This window comes from Lampris incognitus, chromosome 11 (genome assembly GCF_029633865.1).
Source record: "Lampris incognitus isolate fLamInc1 chromosome 11, fLamInc1.hap2, whole genome shotgun sequence".
In the NCBI taxonomy this organism is placed as follows: Eukaryota; Metazoa; Chordata; class Actinopteri; order Lampriformes; family Lampridae; genus Lampris; species Lampris incognitus.
The window spans coordinates 12,920,836-12,941,353 of record NC_079221.1 but is presented as its reverse complement, the minus strand read 5'-3'; the positions used below and the strand labels follow the sequence as shown (position 1 = coordinate 12,941,353).

Below are 20,518 nucleotides of genomic sequence, written 5' to 3'. Positions count from 1 at the left end.
TATCACCATACGTTATCAATATATTAAACAAAACTAGGGCGTCCAGGTGACATGGCGGTCTATTCCGTTGCCTACCAACATGGAGATCGCCGGTTTGAATCCCCGGGTTACCTCCGGCTTGGTCGGGCATCCCTATAGACACAATTGGCCCTGTCTGTGGGTGGGAAGCCGGATGTGGGTATGTGTCCTGGTCGCTGCTCTAGCGCCTCCTCTGGTCAGTTGGGCCTCCTGTTCAGAGGGGAGGGGGAACTGGGGGTAATAGCGTGATCCTCCCACGTGTTACGTCCCCCTGGCGAAACTCCTCACTGTCAGGTGAAAAGAAGCGGCTGGCAACTTCACATGTATCAGAGGAGGCGTGTGGTAGTCTGCAGCCCTCCCTGGATCGGCAGAGGAGTGGAGCAGCGACCGGGATGACTTGGAAGAGTCGGGTAATTGGCCAGAGACGGTTGGGGAGAAAAAGGGGGAAAATCCACCCCCCCCCCGAAAAAAAATTAAACAAAACTGACCATCTTTAGGATTGCGGTTTTAAATAAGAACTTTCAAGCCTGAACCAATGCCTTTTTTTTTGTTTTTCTTTGTCCTGTCCAGGTCGTGACCACTGACGAGGATATTGGTTATGATGTGGTTCAGTATGATTTTGGGTTGAACAACCAAACGGAGGAAGGCAGCAGTGGATTCCCGGCTGTTGTGGCACATGGCACAGACGAGGGTGGTGTCGCTATGCCCGCTGCCCCAACACGAGCTCTGATAGTGTTCTTCAGTCTGAGGGTGACCAATATGATCTTCTCAGAGGATCTCTTCAATAAGAGCTCCCCGGAGTATAAGGCCTTGGAGCAACGCTTCCTTGAACTGGTTAACTACCGTTTTTCTTTTCTTTTTTTCTCTCTTTCTTTTTAACCTGTGTTTTACCTATTTTTCAGTTGATGGCAGACTATCTGTTACAAGATGTTTTCCATTTTCAATTTTCTCACAGCTTGTGCCCTACCTGCAGTCCAATCTGAGCAACTTCCAGAATCTGGAGATCCTTAACTTCAGGAATGGGAGCATTGTGGTCAACAGCCGGATGAGGTTTGGCAAGCCGGTACCTCGCGGCGTCACCTCTGCCGTCTATCTGATTCTGGAGGACTTCTGTAACACGGCCTACCAGACCATGAACCTCGCCATCGACAAGTACTCGCTGGATGTCGAGTCAGGTGTGTAGCGCTGTAGGAGGTATAGAAACACTAGGTAGATGTGTTTAAGTAGTGTGAATGAGAGAACAGTCAGGAAAATGTCAGCTGGTTGAAGCCGTTGTCGTGTATTTTAAAGGGTGCCTGTCTTGTCTCTAAACATGACATGGTAAAATAACACACAAGTCACTGAAGGAATTCGTGTGTGTGTGTGTGTGTGTGTGTGCGTGCGTGTGTGGGTGGGTTCATGTGTATTTTAGAGGGCCTTAGAGAACAACTGTCAAATGCCTATTGGGACACTTCTTGCTCTCAGTGTGTATTTGCTGTGGTCACACCGACTGAGCTGAGCTCATCGTTTTTTGTTTTTTACAAAAGCTGCCAAGCTAACGTACATCATTAAATCCCCCTCGCCTCAGCTGCTGTTGTCATCCAGCATAGCTTTTACACATTTTGACTTTTAAATCACTTCCTTTCTTCTGTGTAGCAGTTATGGGCACAGCATTAAGGTTGCTGCAGTCTCTCCCTCACATGAGCAATTCGTCCCCAGACTTACATGCAAGTACATCAGACAAGCGGTGGATTATAGTCGGCCATTCATCGTATGAAGGAATCCCTCCTGTGTTGACCAATATGATTCAGCTCTCATAATCTGTCTGAGCTCGGCACAGCTGAACTGTAATGCTGTGGCTTTCACGTGTGCCTCAACTAAAAAAAAATGCAATAAAACAGGGCATCCGGGTGGCGTGGCAGTCTGTTCTGTTGCCTACCAACACGGGGATCGCCGGTTCGAATTCCCGTGTTACCGCCGGCTTGGTCGGGCGTCCCTACAGACATAATTGGCCGTGTCTGTGGGTGGGAAGCCGGATGTGGGTATGTGTCCTGGTCGCTGCACTAGCGCCTCCTCTGGTCAGTCAGGGTGTCTGTTCGGTGGGGAGGAGGAACTGGGGGGAATAGTGTGATCCTCCCACGTGCTACGTCCCCCTGGCGAAACTCCTCACTGTCAGGTGAAAAGACACGGCTGGTGACTCTACATGTATTGGAGCAGGCATGTGGTAGTCTGCAGCCCTCCCCGGATCGGCAGAGGGGGTGGAGCAGTGACCATGACGGCTCGGAAGAGTGGGGTAATTGGCCAAGTACAATTGCGGAGAAAAAGAGGGGGGGGGGTCAAGAAAAACAACTTGAAGTTTGCCGACATTTACTTTTTGAAATAAAGAGGATCCAATGTGGAAAAAGTTATTTTATTATTCCTTAAAATACTCAACTTGCTTCCTCTATCAGTGAAGTATTTTTAATTCTATTTTAAATTATTTTGTAAGAGGTGGTTCCTACATGTAATGGTGGACCCCTCTCTTCCAGTGGAAACTCTGCTTATGTTTGTATGTGGTTAACAAGCATCTCCGGGACACCAAGTGCAGTGGAGAGACTCGGGAATTAGCGTTTTAACTAGCCAATCAGACAGATGTGCTATATAATTACCTTCTCTGCTCACATTTTATTGTGCTGCATCTGCAGGTGACCAGGCGGACCCGTGTAAGTTCCAGGCGTGCAACGAATATGCGGAGTGTAACGTGAACCGGTGGTCAGGCGAGGCGGAGTGTGTTTGTAACCCCGGCTACTTCAGCGTGGACGGTCTGCCATGTCAGAGTATCTGTGATCTGCAGACTGACTTCTGTCTGAATGATGGCAAGTGCGACATCATTCCTGGTCAGGGAGCCATCTGCAGGTGGGTAAAGCGGTACTTTGGGGGCTTAAGTAGATGAACTAAGGTAAATGCTGTGTGTGTGTATGGGAGGGGGTAGTTTGTATTTGTTTGTGCGTGTGTGTGACAGTGTGTTTGTGCATCGGTGTCAATAGACCAGATCAGCGAGGGGAACATTCCTTCAGGCTCTCCTCTGGCTGTTGTGTATGGCAAGCTGTTCCAACCGCAACGACTTTGAACAGACACATAAACAAGGTTGCACGCCAAACTGAGCGCCGGACCTCCGTTTCACACCCACTGCCACATCATAAAACAAGCAGGCAGCTGCAGATGCTGCACAACTGTTGATTGCTCCACATGGTCCGGCCGGCGGAGTTAACACGTCCCATAGAGACGGGGGGGGGGGGGTAGAAACATTTTGGAGACGTTTCGAAAATATGACATCCACCATTTGAAAAGTGATACATACTGTTAGAACAAGGAAGAGCTCATGAAAGCTCAGTAAAAACACTGCACATCAACCGTCCGGCTATTCGCTACTGTATGCCAAGGCTTTTTTCTACAACACTACAGTTCTTTATATAAATCAACTGAACCCATGTAATAGTTTGGTGATGAATTTCATGCTTTTCTAAAGGATGGGTGAGGCTGAATAAGAATAAAAGAAATTCTGTCGACAGGATGAACTCCTAGCGATGTATCATCTCGTTTTAGAGAGGGTCCCATCATTAAAAGACAAAATACAGGGCGTCCTGGTAGTGTGGCAGCCTATTCCGTTGCTTACCAAAATAGGGATCGCTGGTTCGAATCCCTGTGTTACCTCCGGCTTAGTTGGGCGTCCGTACAGACACAATTGGCCGTGTCTGCGAGTGGGAAGCCAGATGTGGGTATGTGTCCTGGTCGCTGCACTAGCGCCTCCTCTGGTCTGTCAGGGCGCCTTTTTGGGGGGGAGGGGGAACTGGGGGGAATAGCGTGATCCTCCCATGCGCTACGTCCCCCTGGTGAAACTCCTCACTGTCGCGTGAAAAGAAGCAGCTGGCGACTCCACATGTATCGGAGGAGGCATGTGGTAGTCTGCAGCCCTCCCCGGATCAGCAGAGTGGGTGGAGCAGCAGCCGGGACAGCTCAGAAGAGTGGGGTAATTTGGCCAAGTACAACTGGGGGGGGGAAAGGGAGGGAAATCCAAAAATAATTTTTTTTAATAAAGATTATTTTGAAAAGCAGGGCATTTTTGCTGTCCTTCCCCCTCCCCCCCACAGTCCTGTCTGTGCATCATAATGACTGACGATATGATATCCATTGTGTTCTCAGGTGCCGCGTCGGGGAGAACTGGTGGTATCGAGGAGAACACTGTGAGGAGTACGTATCGGAGCCCCTGGTGGTCGGCATCGCCATCGCCTCTGTAGCTGGCTTCTTATTGGTCGCCTCTGGAGTGATCTTCTTCCTTGCAAGGACGTTGCGGGATCAATATGACAAGGATGAATCAGAGGACCCCATACGGTGAGACATACTATCTGTTACTGGCTAATGACCATACTCATATGGGTATACATGTTTTATATGTATAAAACCAGGGCAGCACGGTGGTGCAGTGGTTAGCGTGGTCGCCTCATGGCAAGAAAGTCCTGGATTTGAGCCCCGGGGTAGTCCAACCTTGGGGGTCGTCCTCTGTGTGGAGTTTGCATGTTCTCCCCATGTCTGCATGGGTTTCCTCCAGGTGCTCCAGTTTTCTCCCACAGTCCAAAGACATGTAGGTCAGGTGAATTGGCCGTACTAAATTGTCCCTAGATGTGAATGTGTATGTAAATGTGTGTGTGTGTGTGTGTGGGCCCTGTGACGGCCTGGCAACCTGTCCAGGGTGTCTCCCTGCCTGCTGCCCAATGACTGCTGGGGAAGGCTCCAGCATCCCTGCGACCCTGGGAGCAGGGTAAGCGGTTTGGATAATGGATGGATGTATAGAACCAGACCTTTAAGCACTGACCACTGCAGGCAGTACTGACTCATCGGTGTCTTTTCTAAAGAATGTGATTTTATTTGCATGCAACCTCGACACAGACCAGACAGTCTTATGTAAGACGTGTGCGTAGTAGTAGTAGTTTAATTTCAAAACTGAAGGACTTGGATTTTGTATGTTTTGGCCGGCTAGAGAACAAACTCTGTGCTCCTGTGCCAAATTTAAAACAACAGACTGTACAAGAACAACAGACTGTACATTAAGTGTTCATGCCCTGCCTCTCTCCATTCATACATGGTGTCATTACAGTGTGTTTGATGGACAATAATAGAAACGTCCCCTGTTTGTGCGAGGATAAAGTGGGACACTTCAAGCTGCTTGTGTGCAGACTAGTTTCTCTCCTCTACACAGACAGGCGTGGTGTCCAGTGTGTTGTTTTGGGCATGAGCGGACGAAATCAACCGAGACACAAACTGTGACCACAACCATCAGCCAACCAGCCAAATGTTCCGACCTCATACACCCAAAACACTTATTAACTTTTTCCTCACTCACACCCAGTGTATCTCCTTTCTATCTTCCCATCTGCCTACTTTCATATTCGTTCTCTCTCTCTTCTCCATCATACCACATGCTCTCTCGCTCTCATTCAATTCAATTCAATTCAATTCAATTATGCTTTATTGGCATGACTGCATTAATTTCAATGTTGCCAAAGCAAAACAGGTCAACAGAGTACTAAATAAAAAAACAACAAAACAACAAAAAAAGAGAAAGAAAAAAGGAATACATAGATCTGGCAGAAAAAAAGAACAGCACCTGACAGTAACTGACAGTGTTTTGGTCACTCACTGACCCTTAGGCTATGGCATTCTGACACATTGTGCCGCAAGGTGTGCACTTTGGCCCTCTCCAAAAAAAAAAAGGCCATTGTTCTTTCTCATCCGGGAGTAGAAAATTCTCTCTTCTCCATCATACCACATTCTCTCTCTCTCTCTCTCTCTTTTTTCTCCATCACACCACATTCTCTCTTTCTGAATTGCACTTGAACGACTTGAAATTGAATTTCAATGAATTTTCTCACTCTCTTCTTTCATACCACATGCTCTCTCTCCCCCCTCTGTCATACCACATGCTTTCTCTAGCTCTTCTCTGTCATACCACATGCTCTTTCTCGCTTCTCTGTCATACCACATGCTCTCTCTCTCTCTCTCTCTCTCTTTCTGTCATACCACTTTCTCTCCTCTGTCATACCACATGCCCTCTCTCTCTCTTTCTCTCTTTGTCATACCACATTCTCTCGTTCACTCACTCACTCACTCACAGACCTCAATCACCATCGATTCTTCTGCCGGCTCTCAGTGTGTCTGGCTTGGCTCTTACAGTGAACCGTGGACAGAAGCTGTATTAACACCACCCAATTAACTGATTAGATATTGTGCTGATCCAAATCCAAGGATCCTGCAGACCTCACACAACACAACAGGCCTCTTGATTCCCTAAGTCGCTCTCCGGCGTAAACAAAAGGAACAATCCAAGATTAATAAAAAAAAAATTAACAGACACTTAAGGCCTTAACTAAACCACACGCCTGTTTGAAATCAAATTAGCTTCTATTCGATGGAACCCAACTCCCTTCTCATCTACTGCAGCCGATTAACTGCTCTGTTCTCAATAATGGCTGCTTTGCTAGAGGAAAACCTCCGCCACAGGTGGAGGACCAAACAATGGCAGTAATAAAAAAAAGATGATGTTTAATGTCACCAAAGTTAAAAGACAATGTGAAAACACAACCCACAAACCCAACAGATCTCACAAGAATACAAAACACGATCAAAAATAGTTTTACATCAAACCCATAAATATGTGTGACTCTATAAATACATATTGAAAGACCCAAACTGTGATTTATTTAACCATACAGATTTAGATGTATTGCAAGCATAACTGAAGCATATCAGTTACGGATTGAAAATAATCATTTTCTCTTTTTTCCAACAAATTGTAATTAAACATGTGGGTCTGTTTTACTCCAGTCTTTACAACCATTGGTGATGTGAACAAACCTTTTAGAGCATCAGAAAAAATTGAAAACTCACATTTAGTTGTTGTTTACGGTTAGTCCTTGTGTTAAGAGACCTTTCAATCAATCTGGGAATGACAGCAGCTTCCTGTCCTGTGGTTTGTAGTTTGGTAGTGGGGTGACCCTTTGGTTTACGTTTGGATTAAGGACTGTACCCTTAAATTATTTTACATACATCACAGAAAGTTGAATCGGTGCATCTGGACACAACGTTTCATGACTCATCTAAGTGACCTCTTCAGTCTCAACTGACTGCAGGTATCCCCCCCCTTATAAACAATACAGTTGCATAATGACCGAAACCAAGGACCTGTTTCATATGCAAATAGGCATGACCATTAACTAGAGTTACAATGGCCATGTGTACTATTCACAGAGGGTTGGGGAATAGTTGCAATCACAGCATTGTAAGACAGATGTACTTTTCGGCCCCCCCCTCGGTTCAGGGATGGTCATTCCCTCTTCGCAAAGATGGCCTCTTTGACTCCCCGTTCAACCTAGTGTTCCTCCCTATTAAGGATGTGCACATCCTCATCCTTGAAAGAGTGGCTACTGGCCTGTAGATAGGTGTAGACTGTGGAGTCCTGGCCTGACGTGTTCTCCTGTGTTGTGCCATCCTCTTGGCCAGCGCGTGTTTGGTTTTCCCGATGTACACGTCACGGCAATCCTCCTGGCACTTAAGAGTGTACACTATATTGCCCCAAAACATGCTGTGCCAGAAACTGGCCCGCCCCAAGGATCAGGTCCCCCGGCACAAACAGAGCAATATAGTGTACACTGTTAAGGGCCAGGAGGATTGCCGTGACTTGTACATTGGGGAAACCAAACAGATGCTGGCCAAGAGGATGGCACAACACAGGCGAGCTAACACGTCAGGCCAGGACTCCACAGTCTACACCATCTACAGGCCAGTGGCCACTCTTTCAAGGATGAGGATGTGCACATGCTTGATAGGGAGGAACACTGGTTTGAACGGGGAGTCAAAGAGGCCATCTATGTTAAGAGGGAACAACCATCCCTGAAACAAGGGGGGGGGGGCTAAGAGTACATCCGTCACCATTTTACAATGCTGTGATTGCAAACATTCCCAAATCCTCTGTGAATATTACACGTGGCCATTGAAACTCTAGTTAATGGTCATGGCAATTTGGATATAAAGCTGGTCGTTGGTTGTGGTCGTTATGCCACTGTATTGTTTATAAGGGTGGGGATACCTGCAGTCAGTTTAGACTGAAGAAGTCACTTAGATGAGTGATGAAACATTTGTGTCAATAAACGCTGTGTCCAAATGAACTGATTCAACTCTTTGTGATTTTCTTACCTGGAAAATTGAGCATGCATAAAGATGTTTTACAAGTACAAAATTGCAATAGAAATATACATGAATATAAGTACCTACCAAAATACATGTAATGATGTCAGAGTAGGGACTTGAGAAATGAGTGTAGGCCATTTTAAAAATTGTAGTGACATCAATATCTCTTTAACTGAAGGTAAAACTGCTAGCTTAGTCTAAGATCCATACAAAATGCAAGGAGACACAAATATTAGTAAAACGAGGCAAAATATAGAAAGGGGCGAATGTCAAAATCTCCATTCGGTGGGCATCCGGGTAGCATAGCAGTCTATTCCGTTGCCTACCAACATGAGGATCGCCGGTTCGAATCCCCGTATTACCTCCGGCTTGGTCGGACGTCCGTACAGACACAATTGGCCGTGTCTGCGGGTGGGAAGCTGGATGTGGGTATGTGTCCTGGTCGCTGCACTAGCGCCTCCTCTGGTCAGTTGGGGCTTCTGTTCAGGGGAGAGGGGGAACTGGGGGGGGGGGGGGTGTGATCCTCCCACGCGCTACGTCCCCGTGGTGAAACTGCTCACTGTCAGGTGAAAAGAAGTGGCTGGCCCTCCTCGGATCAGCAGGGGGGGTGGAGCAGCGACCAGGACGGCCTGGAGTGCAGGGTGATTGGCCAGATACAATTGGGGAGACAAAGGGGGGGGGAATAGAAATTAAACTTCATTCAGACTCCCTAGGCAAGGCAAATTTATTTGTATGGCACATTTCATACACACAAGTGGTTCAACATGCATTACACGAGGCATAGAACGGCAATAAATAAGAAATACTGACGAAGATAAAAAGATATTTTAGAAAGAATGTAAAAATGTACGTGAGTGCAAATCCCGAAGTCCTCTCTCCTAAGAAGCAGGGCATCGATAACTTGGTTTGCGAGGGCTTTCTATGGCTCTGTTCAGATCCCGGTGTGTTATGACGGAGGTCTGCGTGTGTGTTTTAACCCCTGCAGGCGGGCCGAGAGTGTCCCGTCCCTGGAGCGGGCGACCAAGTACAACCCCATGTACGAGAGCGAGGCCACCACGGGCTACAGCCACTACTACCGCCGCTACCCCGAGGCTCCAGTCTACAGCAGCGCCAGTGCCGAGGCCTCTACCGACTTCAGCAGCGAGGAGATACGGCACATCTATGAAAACAGTGAACTGACCAAGGAGGTGGGGAGAGGATCAGTGTTTGCTAGATGTTATTCTTTTAAAACTCGTTCACAGGAGTAATTGGGGGTAAAATGTGGTGGAAAACACGTGAATAGAAGCTGCTGACAGGAAGGAAGGCTGTGATTTGTTTAGTTCCCTTTCCAAGTTAGGGTTAAAGAGGAGTTTGTAGATGTGGATGGAGCGGATCCTGGCTGGACCGATTGCGTTATCTTTTGATGTGATGTAACGTCCCCTTGTGGTTGATGTCATCATGTGTTTCTGCAGGAAATCCAGGACAGGATACGCATCATCGAGCTGTACGCTAAGGACCGTCAGTTTGCCGACTTTGTGCGGCAACATCAAGCGTGAGTACCCTCGTGTTTTTCTCTTAGCGGATTTGTACCTCGGACAGATAACTTCCTTGGATGCGCGCCAAACCAAATGTGAGGCGAATGGGGGGGGGGGGGGGGTCGAGATACATGGGAAGCGAGACGCCAGAATGAAAGAGAGTTGTCTGGTAATTAAGAGTTGGAGAAGACGGCGGTGAAAGCTGTGCCAAGCCAACCCTCAGCAGGCCTGAAACTGACCTGGTGAGATGGGAACCATAAGGAGATACAGACACTCCCCTCCTCTGGCTGCCCACAGACTGCCAGCAGCTGTGTGTCTGTGGAGCATGGTGGTGATATTAGATCATATCTGAGGGTAGATGGTCTGGAATGCCTCGGTGATTTTCCATGCTAGATAAAGCTGTATTAGACCAATCATGTTGTGTGTGTGTGTGTGTGTGTGTGTGTGTTAGAGAGAGAGAGAGAGAGAGAATGAGCGAATGATTGAGAGTTTTTGATTTCTTAGAACCAGGTGGTTTTGCCTGCCACAGTGAAGATGTCCTGCTCCGCTGTCAACAGCTAAATCTTATAAATGTGTGTGTGTGTGTGTGTGTGTGTGTGTCTGTGTGCGCGCGCGTGCGTGTGTTTTTCCACAGTAATTTGGATACACGCAGAGAGAGCTCTTCCACGCAGACATGAAAGTCTGTTCATCGTATCCTGTGAGCAACAATTTACTGTTAGCTAGATGCCAGTTCTCCTAGATGTGTCTACTGTTTCAACTTTCAAGCCTATTTTTCAAACGCGGTGTAACAGTTGCAAGCAGTGAAACACTTTGTCTTCAACTCTCCTCTCAGGAATGAAATAAAAATGCATCATACAATTTAAAATAAAGATAGAAAGTGATTAAAAAATACCACGTCAAAGGGCAGTCAGCAGGAAAAAATCAATTGCAAAATTGGTGTCATGTCAGTGTATATATACACATATCTGCAATAGCGCCTTATGCAGACTTCCAGCACTTATATTACTGTATGTAATATAAATGACCTATTTTCTGTCTGAGGTGGTCTTTGTGCACTTATGTACTCCTCTCTCTCAATGCAGAAACATGCCTTCATGTTACCAAAGTCCAGTTTTCTATCAAGACTTTGCGTTTGGCTCCTCCCTGCACACAGCACGGACTGCACCGCTGCAGATGGACTGTCATTTATCCAGCCTCACCGGATTAGACGGCGATGGAGTCCCTGCATTTTTTTTTAAAACTCTTCCAAAAAAGGAGAGTGAATAGTCTGCTTCCATTTAGTTTTTCATATAGACACTAGGGGGGAAAAACAAAAACAAAAAAGAAGACGCAGAATTTGAATCTGTATCTGAGCGGGGGACCAAAGCGGCCTCTGGTCCAGATTCAGGGGTCTATTTGTCTCATTGTGTTTGGTTCTGTCTGTCGCTCGCCATTGAGAGCTGGTCTCGACTCTTCCTCCTCCTTCCTCGGTGCCTTTTCTCAGTTAGCTGAGCTTTACTGGAAAATGAGTGTAAAGTTAAGAGACAAACTGACTGCTCATCTACTGGACATCTCCGTTTGGGAGTAAAAGTCCAGGATCCTTCCTATTTATTACTTGAAATGCTGGCAGATGACTCAAAATGGTGTCTAGTTTTGTTTGCTAGATGGTATAATACTGCACAACCTGTCACATCAGTTTATAACTGTTCATTGTTAAAAGGGAAAACTGTAGCGCTGTGAATATGTAAATAGGTGTATATGTTGGTACAGTGTGTGTTCTAGCTAAGAGGTGATTTTTGATTTTCATCCCTGTCCTTTGTTGTGTTTCTCTCCGCTCACGTGATCGGACTGTGCTCAGGCCTCCACCGCAAGACGTTTCTTGGTTCCCAAAAGTAAAATCCCGTTCACTGTTCCTCAGACAATGTCATGTGACTGGCCGCTCGAGCATTTCTAACAGTTTAATGGTCATGAAACTCTCCCGGTTGAATCACGGGTATAAACCACTGGCAACTGTGTTGAAAAATTCTGGTTCCTTGTGGAAAAAAAAAAGTTAAGGTACAAAAACGGTACGAAACTATGAGTCCCAGTGTGCATTGCACTTGAGAAACATCCAATCACAGAGCTTGAAATTCTGTCGGCCATGCTGGTCAAGTTTGTAGCTAGCTAAACATATGCGGGTAAGATACTTCAGCAGGATAGGCTCCAGCATCCCCGCGACCGTGAGAGCAGGATAAGCGGTTCGGATAATGGATAATGGATGGATGGATGTAATCAATTCAGCAAGAAGAACTATGGTGTATTGCTTTGTTCTTGACCGTTGTCACCGGTTCCAAATTCTGCAAAGGAGCGGTGGATTCTCCATAGTAACAGTTGTTGAGGCTCATGGGTAATGTAGTTCCCCCCCCTTTTCTCCCCAACTGTACCCGTCCAATTGCCCCACTCTTCCGAGCCATTCCTGTCGCTGCTCCACCCCCTCTGCCGACCCAGGGAGGGCTGCAGGCTACCACATGCCTCCTCCGATACATGTGGAGTCGCCAGCTGCTTCTTTTCACCTGACAGTGAGGAGTTTCACCAGGGGAGCATAGCGCGTGGGAGGATCACACTATTCCCCCCAGATCCCCCTCCCCCCTGAACAGGCGCCCCGGCCAACCATAGGAGGCACTAGTGCAGCGACCAGGACACATATCCACATCCAGCTTCCCACCCGCAGACACGGCCAATTGTGTCCGTAGGGACACCCGACCAAGCCAGAGGTAACACTGGGATTCGAACTAGTGATCCCCGTGTTGTTAGGCAACGGAATTAGACCGGTACACTACCCGGACGCCCCCTGGTAATGTAGTTTTTGACATGCTGGGGGGTGGGGGGGTGGGGGTGTGATTTCTTAGAAATGAAGTAGAAACCGTTCACATGAAATAACTCGATAGTGTCGCTTCATCATCTGGAGACTCCGGTGTTTCTGTGTTGAGTATTACTGAAGTAATCGTTAACGTGTAAAACTTCCAACGGGTGGACAGAATGGGAAAAGTCTTCCAGTAACCAAAGACTGCCCACTTTTCCACTGTTGTCTGAGGTCAATGGTGCTATTTTCATCAACACAGCCGCTTAAAATGTAAGCCAAGCGAATACCGAGGTGTGCTTCACGCTAGCTGTGATGACACATTCAGAAATTATTTACAACAAACTAACTCCATTTATTAGTGTACTAAAATTAAGTGGCCATATGTAGAGCTTGACGATGTACTGCGCAGAGTCCACTAAAAGCAATGCTCACGTTCACAATAATGACCGCAAGGTTGAGTCCCAGCCGATATTGAACTGGAGGACAAGTACACCGCATCGATCAGAAACTTTGGATGTTTTCTATTTGTTTTGTATTTTGCAAATTTATGATGAGACATAAGAGAGTGAGAATGAAACACGGATGGGAGAGAAGAGGCGCATGAGCCCTCTTTAGCCCGGGGATCCAGAAATAAGTGAAAACACATTTTGAGAATGGAAAAATCTTCTCGGGCAAGCGGCCCAGGGATTTGATGAAACGTTCTGCTTTCAGATGTAATATGTAACGCAGCTGAAAACATCTCTGAAGGGGGAACGGGAAAGCAGAAAATCATAGTTTAGTAAACAACATGTGGTATTTGGACAGACAATACCAGACACCATCTTTCTTCGAAAAACTTTAGATTATCAGCAAACACCCCCCCCCACACACACACACACACTGTTCGGTTACTACTGGTTTGGCCTCCATTTTGACCTTCAGCCCGACACATAAGGACGGAGTAATTTCAGGGTTTCCTTGTCGGTATTCTTGTGACTGGCTCTGCTCCTTTTTTTGTGCAGACGCTTGCATCTGCAGCTGATTTTACTCCATAGGATCCTTCGTCGTGACACCGGCCATCGTGACCCACCAGTGTTGTTAGTGGGTCAAAACTGGATGCAGAGGTCACGTTATCAGCTCCCTGTTTACATATCCCATGTTTCTGTTCTCCACAAGCAGAGGTCAAAGGTTAGCTGTGGTAAAAGAGGAGTCTTGTGACGGTCTCATGCCTTTGCAATCAGCTTGTTGCGTTATTCGTATGGGTTCTTTTTTCCATGTCCAAATACCTTCAGTTTCTCTCAACTTTCTCCATCTGCCACCTGGAAACATGGCCAACGGTTGTATCACCTGCTCTGTCATGTGAATAACTAAACATATAATGCATTGTAGTGTACGTAGTAAATGGTTTGTGTCTGGAATGTTTCAGCACACGTTTTTCTACTGACAGATATTTCATTGTGCTAACAGTGTAACACTGACATGCAGCTGTGTCAATGACTGTGATTAATAAAGAATAAAACGTAATAAATAAAGAGGTATATGTTTTATACAAAAACGCAGCCTGCTGTCTTTATGGAGATGACGGTTTCAGAGGAAAAGCAAAGCGAGCGGGAGCAGACGGGCTTCATGTCGTTAAGGAGTTGATATCCTGGTCTATTCCACTATGCTGCTTGACCAGGTGTTGCTCGGAGCTAATCCCAAAACCAGATTAGCGTTAGTGAGGAGGGATTAGGCTAGTCTGTGACCGTGGCAGTTTCTAAAAGAGTGTGTGCCATTAATCAGCCTGCGTCACACAAACACACACACCGGGAACTCGCTCGGTAATCGCACTCCTATGGACACGCACAGCACAAAATTGAAGAAACGGTGTCTTCCGGAGCTGCACTGAAACCAGTGCGTGTCAGTGGTAGTGAAGGCAAATTGGTCACAGCTTGTTCTGTGGTGAGACTGTTGCAGTGTCGGGGGTTCTATCTCAGATATGCTTTGGTGGGATCAGACGGTGTATTATGGTGACCAGCACTAGCATCCTTTTACTCCTTTTAAAGCTGCAATCTGCTACTTTTCTCGCTATTCTATCCACCTGAAAGGTGACTCAGAATCAGAAACACTTTGTCATTTCATTTCATGCACTTGCGCACATGAAACGAAATGAAACATGGTTTCCCCCAGCCCACAGCAGTGCAACACAAAGATAAAAACACACATCCAAAAACTACAAGAACACATATATCCAAACTAACACATATCTAAAAAAAAAAAAAATCACTGACCAGGAGAACGAACACCAGCCAGGATGACTGTTGGAACTGCTGGTCTGCATGCGCAAGCAGTTAGCTTAGCCTGCGCCGCTTCTGCATCCTGTCAGACCGCCCTCGGTGTTTCCTCTTTGGGCACAGCTCCGGTCAGGGCTGTGGTCCTTGGGCCCACAGGATGCAGCAGATCAAGCTCATTCAGCTGATCCAATGCTAGCTCTCCCGGCCAGACACCTTCGACACACCTCCCCGCACTCCACATGACGACACTAAAAACAGTCAAGGCTAGGGCGAGGTGAGGCCGCCACCAGATCGCCCTTGGTGTTATCGGAACTACCGGTTTGCATGGCTTAGCAGTTAGCTTAGCCTGTCCCGTCAGATTGCCCACAGTGTTACCTCTTTGGACACAGCTCCAGGCAGGGCCGTGGTCCCTGGGCCCACAGGTCACAGCAGACCAAGCTCTCCCAGCCATCAAAGAAAGACAAACTTAGACGTGGACAAAGACACTGCATGGATGATACTGGGTGAGGCCGCAAATGTGAATTCGCGCCACCATGTTCCCACACCGGTACTGGGTGAGGCCACTGCAAACGTGAATTTGCACCGCCATCTTCCCACACCAGAGGTGATGGTGTTGGACAGACAGTCAGTATTCCAATGTTGTGATATAGTGGCTGTAGGAGGCAGAGTAAAACAGACCTGATGACTCTGATTTTCTGGGACTACAAACCAGGTGTAGCAGCCATTGTGGCTGGTGTGCTGTCAGCTCAGCAGTAAACAGTTCCCACCCTTGTAAAAATTGATCCTGGGACCAAAGCTAACACAGTCTAATGTATTACAAACTACATCAAACTATATGGGAACACTGCTGTACAGTCATATTGGTTATCATGGACACATCAGCACCAGGTGTCTGTCTTTTCTTTCTGTTTGAGTAGGACTGTTTTTACTGCTGCACCAGTGTTCGTCCTACCCGGTCAAAACATTTCAACAGAGGTATATGGAGACTGGAGAGTGTCTCCAACCATGGTGAAGATGACTGGTAGTGTTATGGAGCCTGACTCCATCACACACATGGAGAAAATAATCATCTATTAAGGTAGAAAAGATACAGATTTCAGCTTTGTCAAATCAATAAGGCAGCTCAACAGAGAAAGGATTTTAATGGGCCACTGTTATTCATAACGTGGGTGTGTTCCCTCTTTCATCAGGATAGTGATGGATGAGAGGTGTCGGGTCCTGTCAAACGGCACGGCACTAGCTTGGGAATTTGTCCATGTCATGTCATTGCCAGTAAAGGTGTGATGGGGAGATGCTGGCGGACGGGAAAAGTCATTATTTTGTGCTAACAAGCTTGATGTAATGTTGATGTAATGTTTTCTCGGTGGATGATAATTGGCTGAGATGAGTCAGGGACCAAGGAGGCGTCCACGTGGACGAGGATGTTCCAAGATGTTGATTGTTCCCACCCGGATTGTTACTGTCCCCACCTTTGGAAGTCTGCCGCATGGAAGCAGATCCAGACTTTGGCCCATCACAGGCCATTCATCCATTCTGCTATTTAGGACCACACGATCTCTAGCTATTAGGGATGTCCCAAACCGATCTCAAGGACCGGGATCGGAGCCGATCCAGGCATTTTTTAAGAGATCGGATCGGATCGAGCAGAAAATAAGTCGGATCTTTTGATTTGTTTTATGACACCTCCGCTCAGTCCGCTGTCACGCAGCTGTCGTAAACACGGAGCACAGTTTGCGGCATGACCAGGACGCAGCTAAAATGTCTGAAGTGTGGCGTTATTTTAAAATAGAAACTGAAAATAGCCCAACAGCCACTTGCAATGCAAGCATTTTGCAGGGCAGTTTTTGTAGAGCTGCGTACAATACCACTAACATGATTAGGCACCTAAAAAAAAACACAAAACGGAATTTAAGGAGTTCACTCAGCTAACCAAGGCGAAGGCTGCACCGAAGCAAGGAGGGTACTTTTAAAAAGAGAGAAATTTCCTCCTGGCAGCGACAAGGCCAAAAAGATAACCGAAAAAGTAGCTGAATTCATCGCTGTGGTAGAGGACACTGGTTTTCGCCGTCTTTTGGAGCTGTTGGAGCCACATTATGTCCTACCCCCCCGACACTACATGTCATGCACTCATTTTGAGAGTTCTGGTTTTAGTACAATGCTGCACTAAGGAATTGATTGTTGCGACTGAATGTCAAAGTTAAGCTACCATTTTGAAGTGCAATTGTGACTATTTGCACTAAGTAGAATAAGCTATATATTTTAGTTTGTTTACAATTACTTGGTTATTTTGTTAAAGAACAAATTAAAACCAATGCTGCACTACAAGCGGACTTGTGATAAGAGGCATATTTATAATGTTTATTTTGAAAATAAATAAAAACCCATTAAGGAACAGCTTGGATGCAGGCGTTTTCTTTCTTCATGAATTGCAGAGCTATTCAATTGTCAAGCATATACATTGGATTAGTTATTCTAGGAAGATGTATCGGATCGGATCGGTATCGGCAGATAACAATATTAAATGATCGGAATCGGATCGGGGCCCAAAAAACTTGATCGGGACATCCCTACTATCTATATTACCAATCGCAAGCATTGAGATTGGTAATATAGATAGAAGCTAAAGGGTAAAATAATGTATATTATATTGAGGACCCTTCCAAAACTGGTGAAGTGACAAATGTTTTGCATTAAACTTATGAACACCGTCACCTGAGATGCTGAACTCCTCTGAAACTCATTGGCCAATACTGTCCTGCTGTCTCTCTGCAATAAGCCACTTTTAAAGGAGGGCATTTTTACTGGGAGAGTGAGTGGAGGGGGTATCTGGGGCTCCATCAAAAAGTAATCTAGGGGATCCACGTGGCGTAGCGGTCCATCCCGTTGCCTACCAACACGGAGATCGCCGGTTAGAATCCCTGTGTTACGTCCGGCTTGGTTGGGCGTCCTTACAGACACAATTGGCTGTGTCTGCGGGTGTGAAGTCGCATGTGGATGTGTCCTGGTTGCTGCACTAGCGCCTCCTCTGGTCAGCCGGGGCGCCTGTTCGGGGGGGAGGGGGAACTGGGGGGGAATAGCGTGATCCTTCCACGTGCTACGTTCCCCCTGGCAAAACTCCTCACTGCCAGGTGAAAAGAAGCAGCTGGCGACTCCACGTGTATCGGAGGAGACGTGGTAGTCTGCAACTCTCCCTGGATGGGCAGAGGGGGTGGAGCAGCAATCAGGACGGCTTGGAAGAGTGGGGCAATTGGCCGGATACAATTAGGGAAAAAAAATGGGGGGGGGGGGGTCGGAAAAAAAATCAATTCATGTGAATTTCAACTACAACTTTTTTTTTTTATTGTTGCGCGCGCGTGTGTGTGCACTCCCTAACTCTGTACTTGAGGACTGGAGTTTGGGAAGGAAAACGCTTCTCTAACAAATTTCTCAGCCTAACTTCTCGATGCTAAGACGTTGCACCTGACATGGACGTGGACAGTTTGAAACATCTCTTGGAGGTAATGTTTGGACCTCAACAGCAAGAGCATGGACAGGAAAGACAAATGTCCTTACATAAGTTGGTCTTTACTGGGAGAGTTGTGCTAAGCTCACAAGGTATTTGTTAGTCATATTCTTTAAGAATGAAGAGGTATGATATTCACTGCTACACAACAAAGTAGAATGAAACAGCGTGCCCAAAAATGAAAAATACAAAAATGAAAAAAGGAAGGAAAATGCTTTTCAATGCAGTAATATTCTACCATTACAGCCTTTAAATACACACAGATGTCGTGTTATTTAGGCAAACGAACATAAAGAAGGCTCGGGCTGAATGCGGACCCCCTCACGCAGCTACATCTGTGCATGTTTAAAGGCTGCAGTAATAAAACATGGCGGCAGTGAACAGCATTTTCCCTTCTTTCTCATTTTCCCTTTCATTCAAATGTGTAAATCCAGCAGCATGCAGTTGGCGCTTTGGCCTAACTGTTGCAAAGTTAGCAAATAATGTGCCAACAACCACTGCAATATCATCGGTAACTTTTTTTTCCACTGTTATTATTATTTCTTTTCTTATAGGGTGCACAGACTCCATGTGTGCATGACATGCAGTGCAATAAACCCATATTGTTTTCACACATAGAGGTGTCATGATACCCAGAATTTACCAAAACTCACACAGCTCACATTAGTTAGCTACACTCGATTAATTCCATATAACAGTGTCAGTAACAAGCAGAATATGACACTTTGACAGACTAACAGTTGTTAACCGTTATCTATGGCCAACACCGTTCTTTGTTCAACTGCCTACAAACTCTGTGTGCATGGTATGTATATAAAGAACAGGTTATGAGAAATATTAATTTTTATATTCAGCATTATTTCACCTATTTTACCTTTGTGTTTTTAACTTTGCATATTTCATAGCTAGATAGATAGAAGATGGATGGACAGATGGACGGATAGTCATAGACAGACAGATAGATAGAAGATGGATGGACAGATGGACGGATATACATAGACAGACAGATGGATGGACAGATGGACGGATGGACAGATAGATAGAAGATGGATGGAGAGATGGATGGACGGATGCACAGATAGATCGATAGATAGAAGATGGATTGACATGGATGGATGGACGGACGGACAGATAGATAGAAAATGGATGGACAGATGGATGGATGGCCAGACAGATAGACGAATAGATAGATAGATAGACGGATGGACGGATATATAGATAAACCAGCTACATACAACGCAGCATAAAATATAGTCAGTTATACACAATACCACAAACACACATTTGACATAACTCTCTTCCTCACTGGCGTTTTGTAAAGTAATTAAGTTAAGATCACATCATTTAGACTGACTGCTTGTGTCGTGTCTGGCTACGTCACATAGAGCTGTTATCTCATTGGTTGCACTTTGAAAGGTCAGCGAAAAACGGGGTCTAAGTTGAAATTTGAGCGCAGCACTCGGTGGCAATTTCTAGTGGTGTGCCATGCCAAGGGTAGCGCTTCCGCTTCGTTGGGCGCCACCGCTCTCCCCATAGGAAAACAATGCCACAGCCAGAGCAGTTTTACTGCTGATCGTGTGTGAGCGCCTTAACAGCTCTAAATGTTGGTAGGCTGACACACATACACATACACACACACACACACACACACACACACACACTGTGATGGACTGGCGGCCTGTCCAGGGTGTCTCCCCTCCTGCTGCCAAATGACTGCTGGGATAGGCTCCAGCATCCCCGCCACCCTGAGAGCAGGATGAGCGGTTTGGATAATGGATGGATGGATATCATTTAGACTTGGTTTGTCATATCAGACAATGGCGGAGCAACATCAAAAAAATTTTTGTTGCCATTTTCCGCCTTTATTCGATAGCAATGGTCAACAGAGAGACAGGGGATGACATGCAGCGAAGGAGCCGGGTCAGATTCGAACCCAGGCCACTGCAGTAAGGACTCAGCCTTATGTGGTATGCGCTCTACCAGGTGAGCCACCAGGGTGCCCCAGCAACATCACATTGTTAGATGTAATAATTATGAATTGTAATCCACAATGACAGGAACTGGTGGATTACCAAGCCACATCCTGCAGGACTGCTGATACGTAGTGAAGACAGGCAGGTGCAGTGAATCCCCATGAATCTTACCTGTGCTTTCTTATTGAGATTTTTAAAATTGACTTAACTTCCCTGTGAGAAAACTTTATAGACCT

The 20,518-nt window shown here is 46.2% G+C and overlaps 1 protein-coding gene across 2 annotated transcripts in view; it reads left to right on the top strand.

Moving 5' to 3' along the window:
- Positions 1–12,467, top strand: part of impg2a (interphotoreceptor matrix proteoglycan 2a) — a 36,121-nt gene extending 23,654 nt beyond the window's left edge. For both annotated transcript variants that reach the window (XM_056289547.1, XM_056289548.1), the window contains 8 exons: positions 589–852; positions 974–1,193; positions 2,682–2,892; positions 4,180–4,368; positions 9,206–9,407; positions 9,672–9,751; positions 10,369–10,431; positions 10,817–12,467. In XM_056289547.1, coding sequence (XP_056145522.1) covers positions 589–852; positions 974–1,193; positions 2,682–2,892; positions 4,180–4,368; positions 9,206–9,407; positions 9,672–9,751; positions 10,369–10,411 — 1,209 coding nt within the window. In that variant the 3' untranslated portion in view covers positions 10,412–10,431; positions 10,817–12,467. The remainder of the gene's footprint in view (positions 1–588; positions 853–973; positions 1,194–2,681; positions 2,893–4,179; positions 4,369–9,205; positions 9,408–9,671; positions 9,752–10,368; positions 10,432–10,816) is intronic.
- The last annotated feature ends 8,051 nt before the right edge of the window (positions 12,468–20,518 follow it).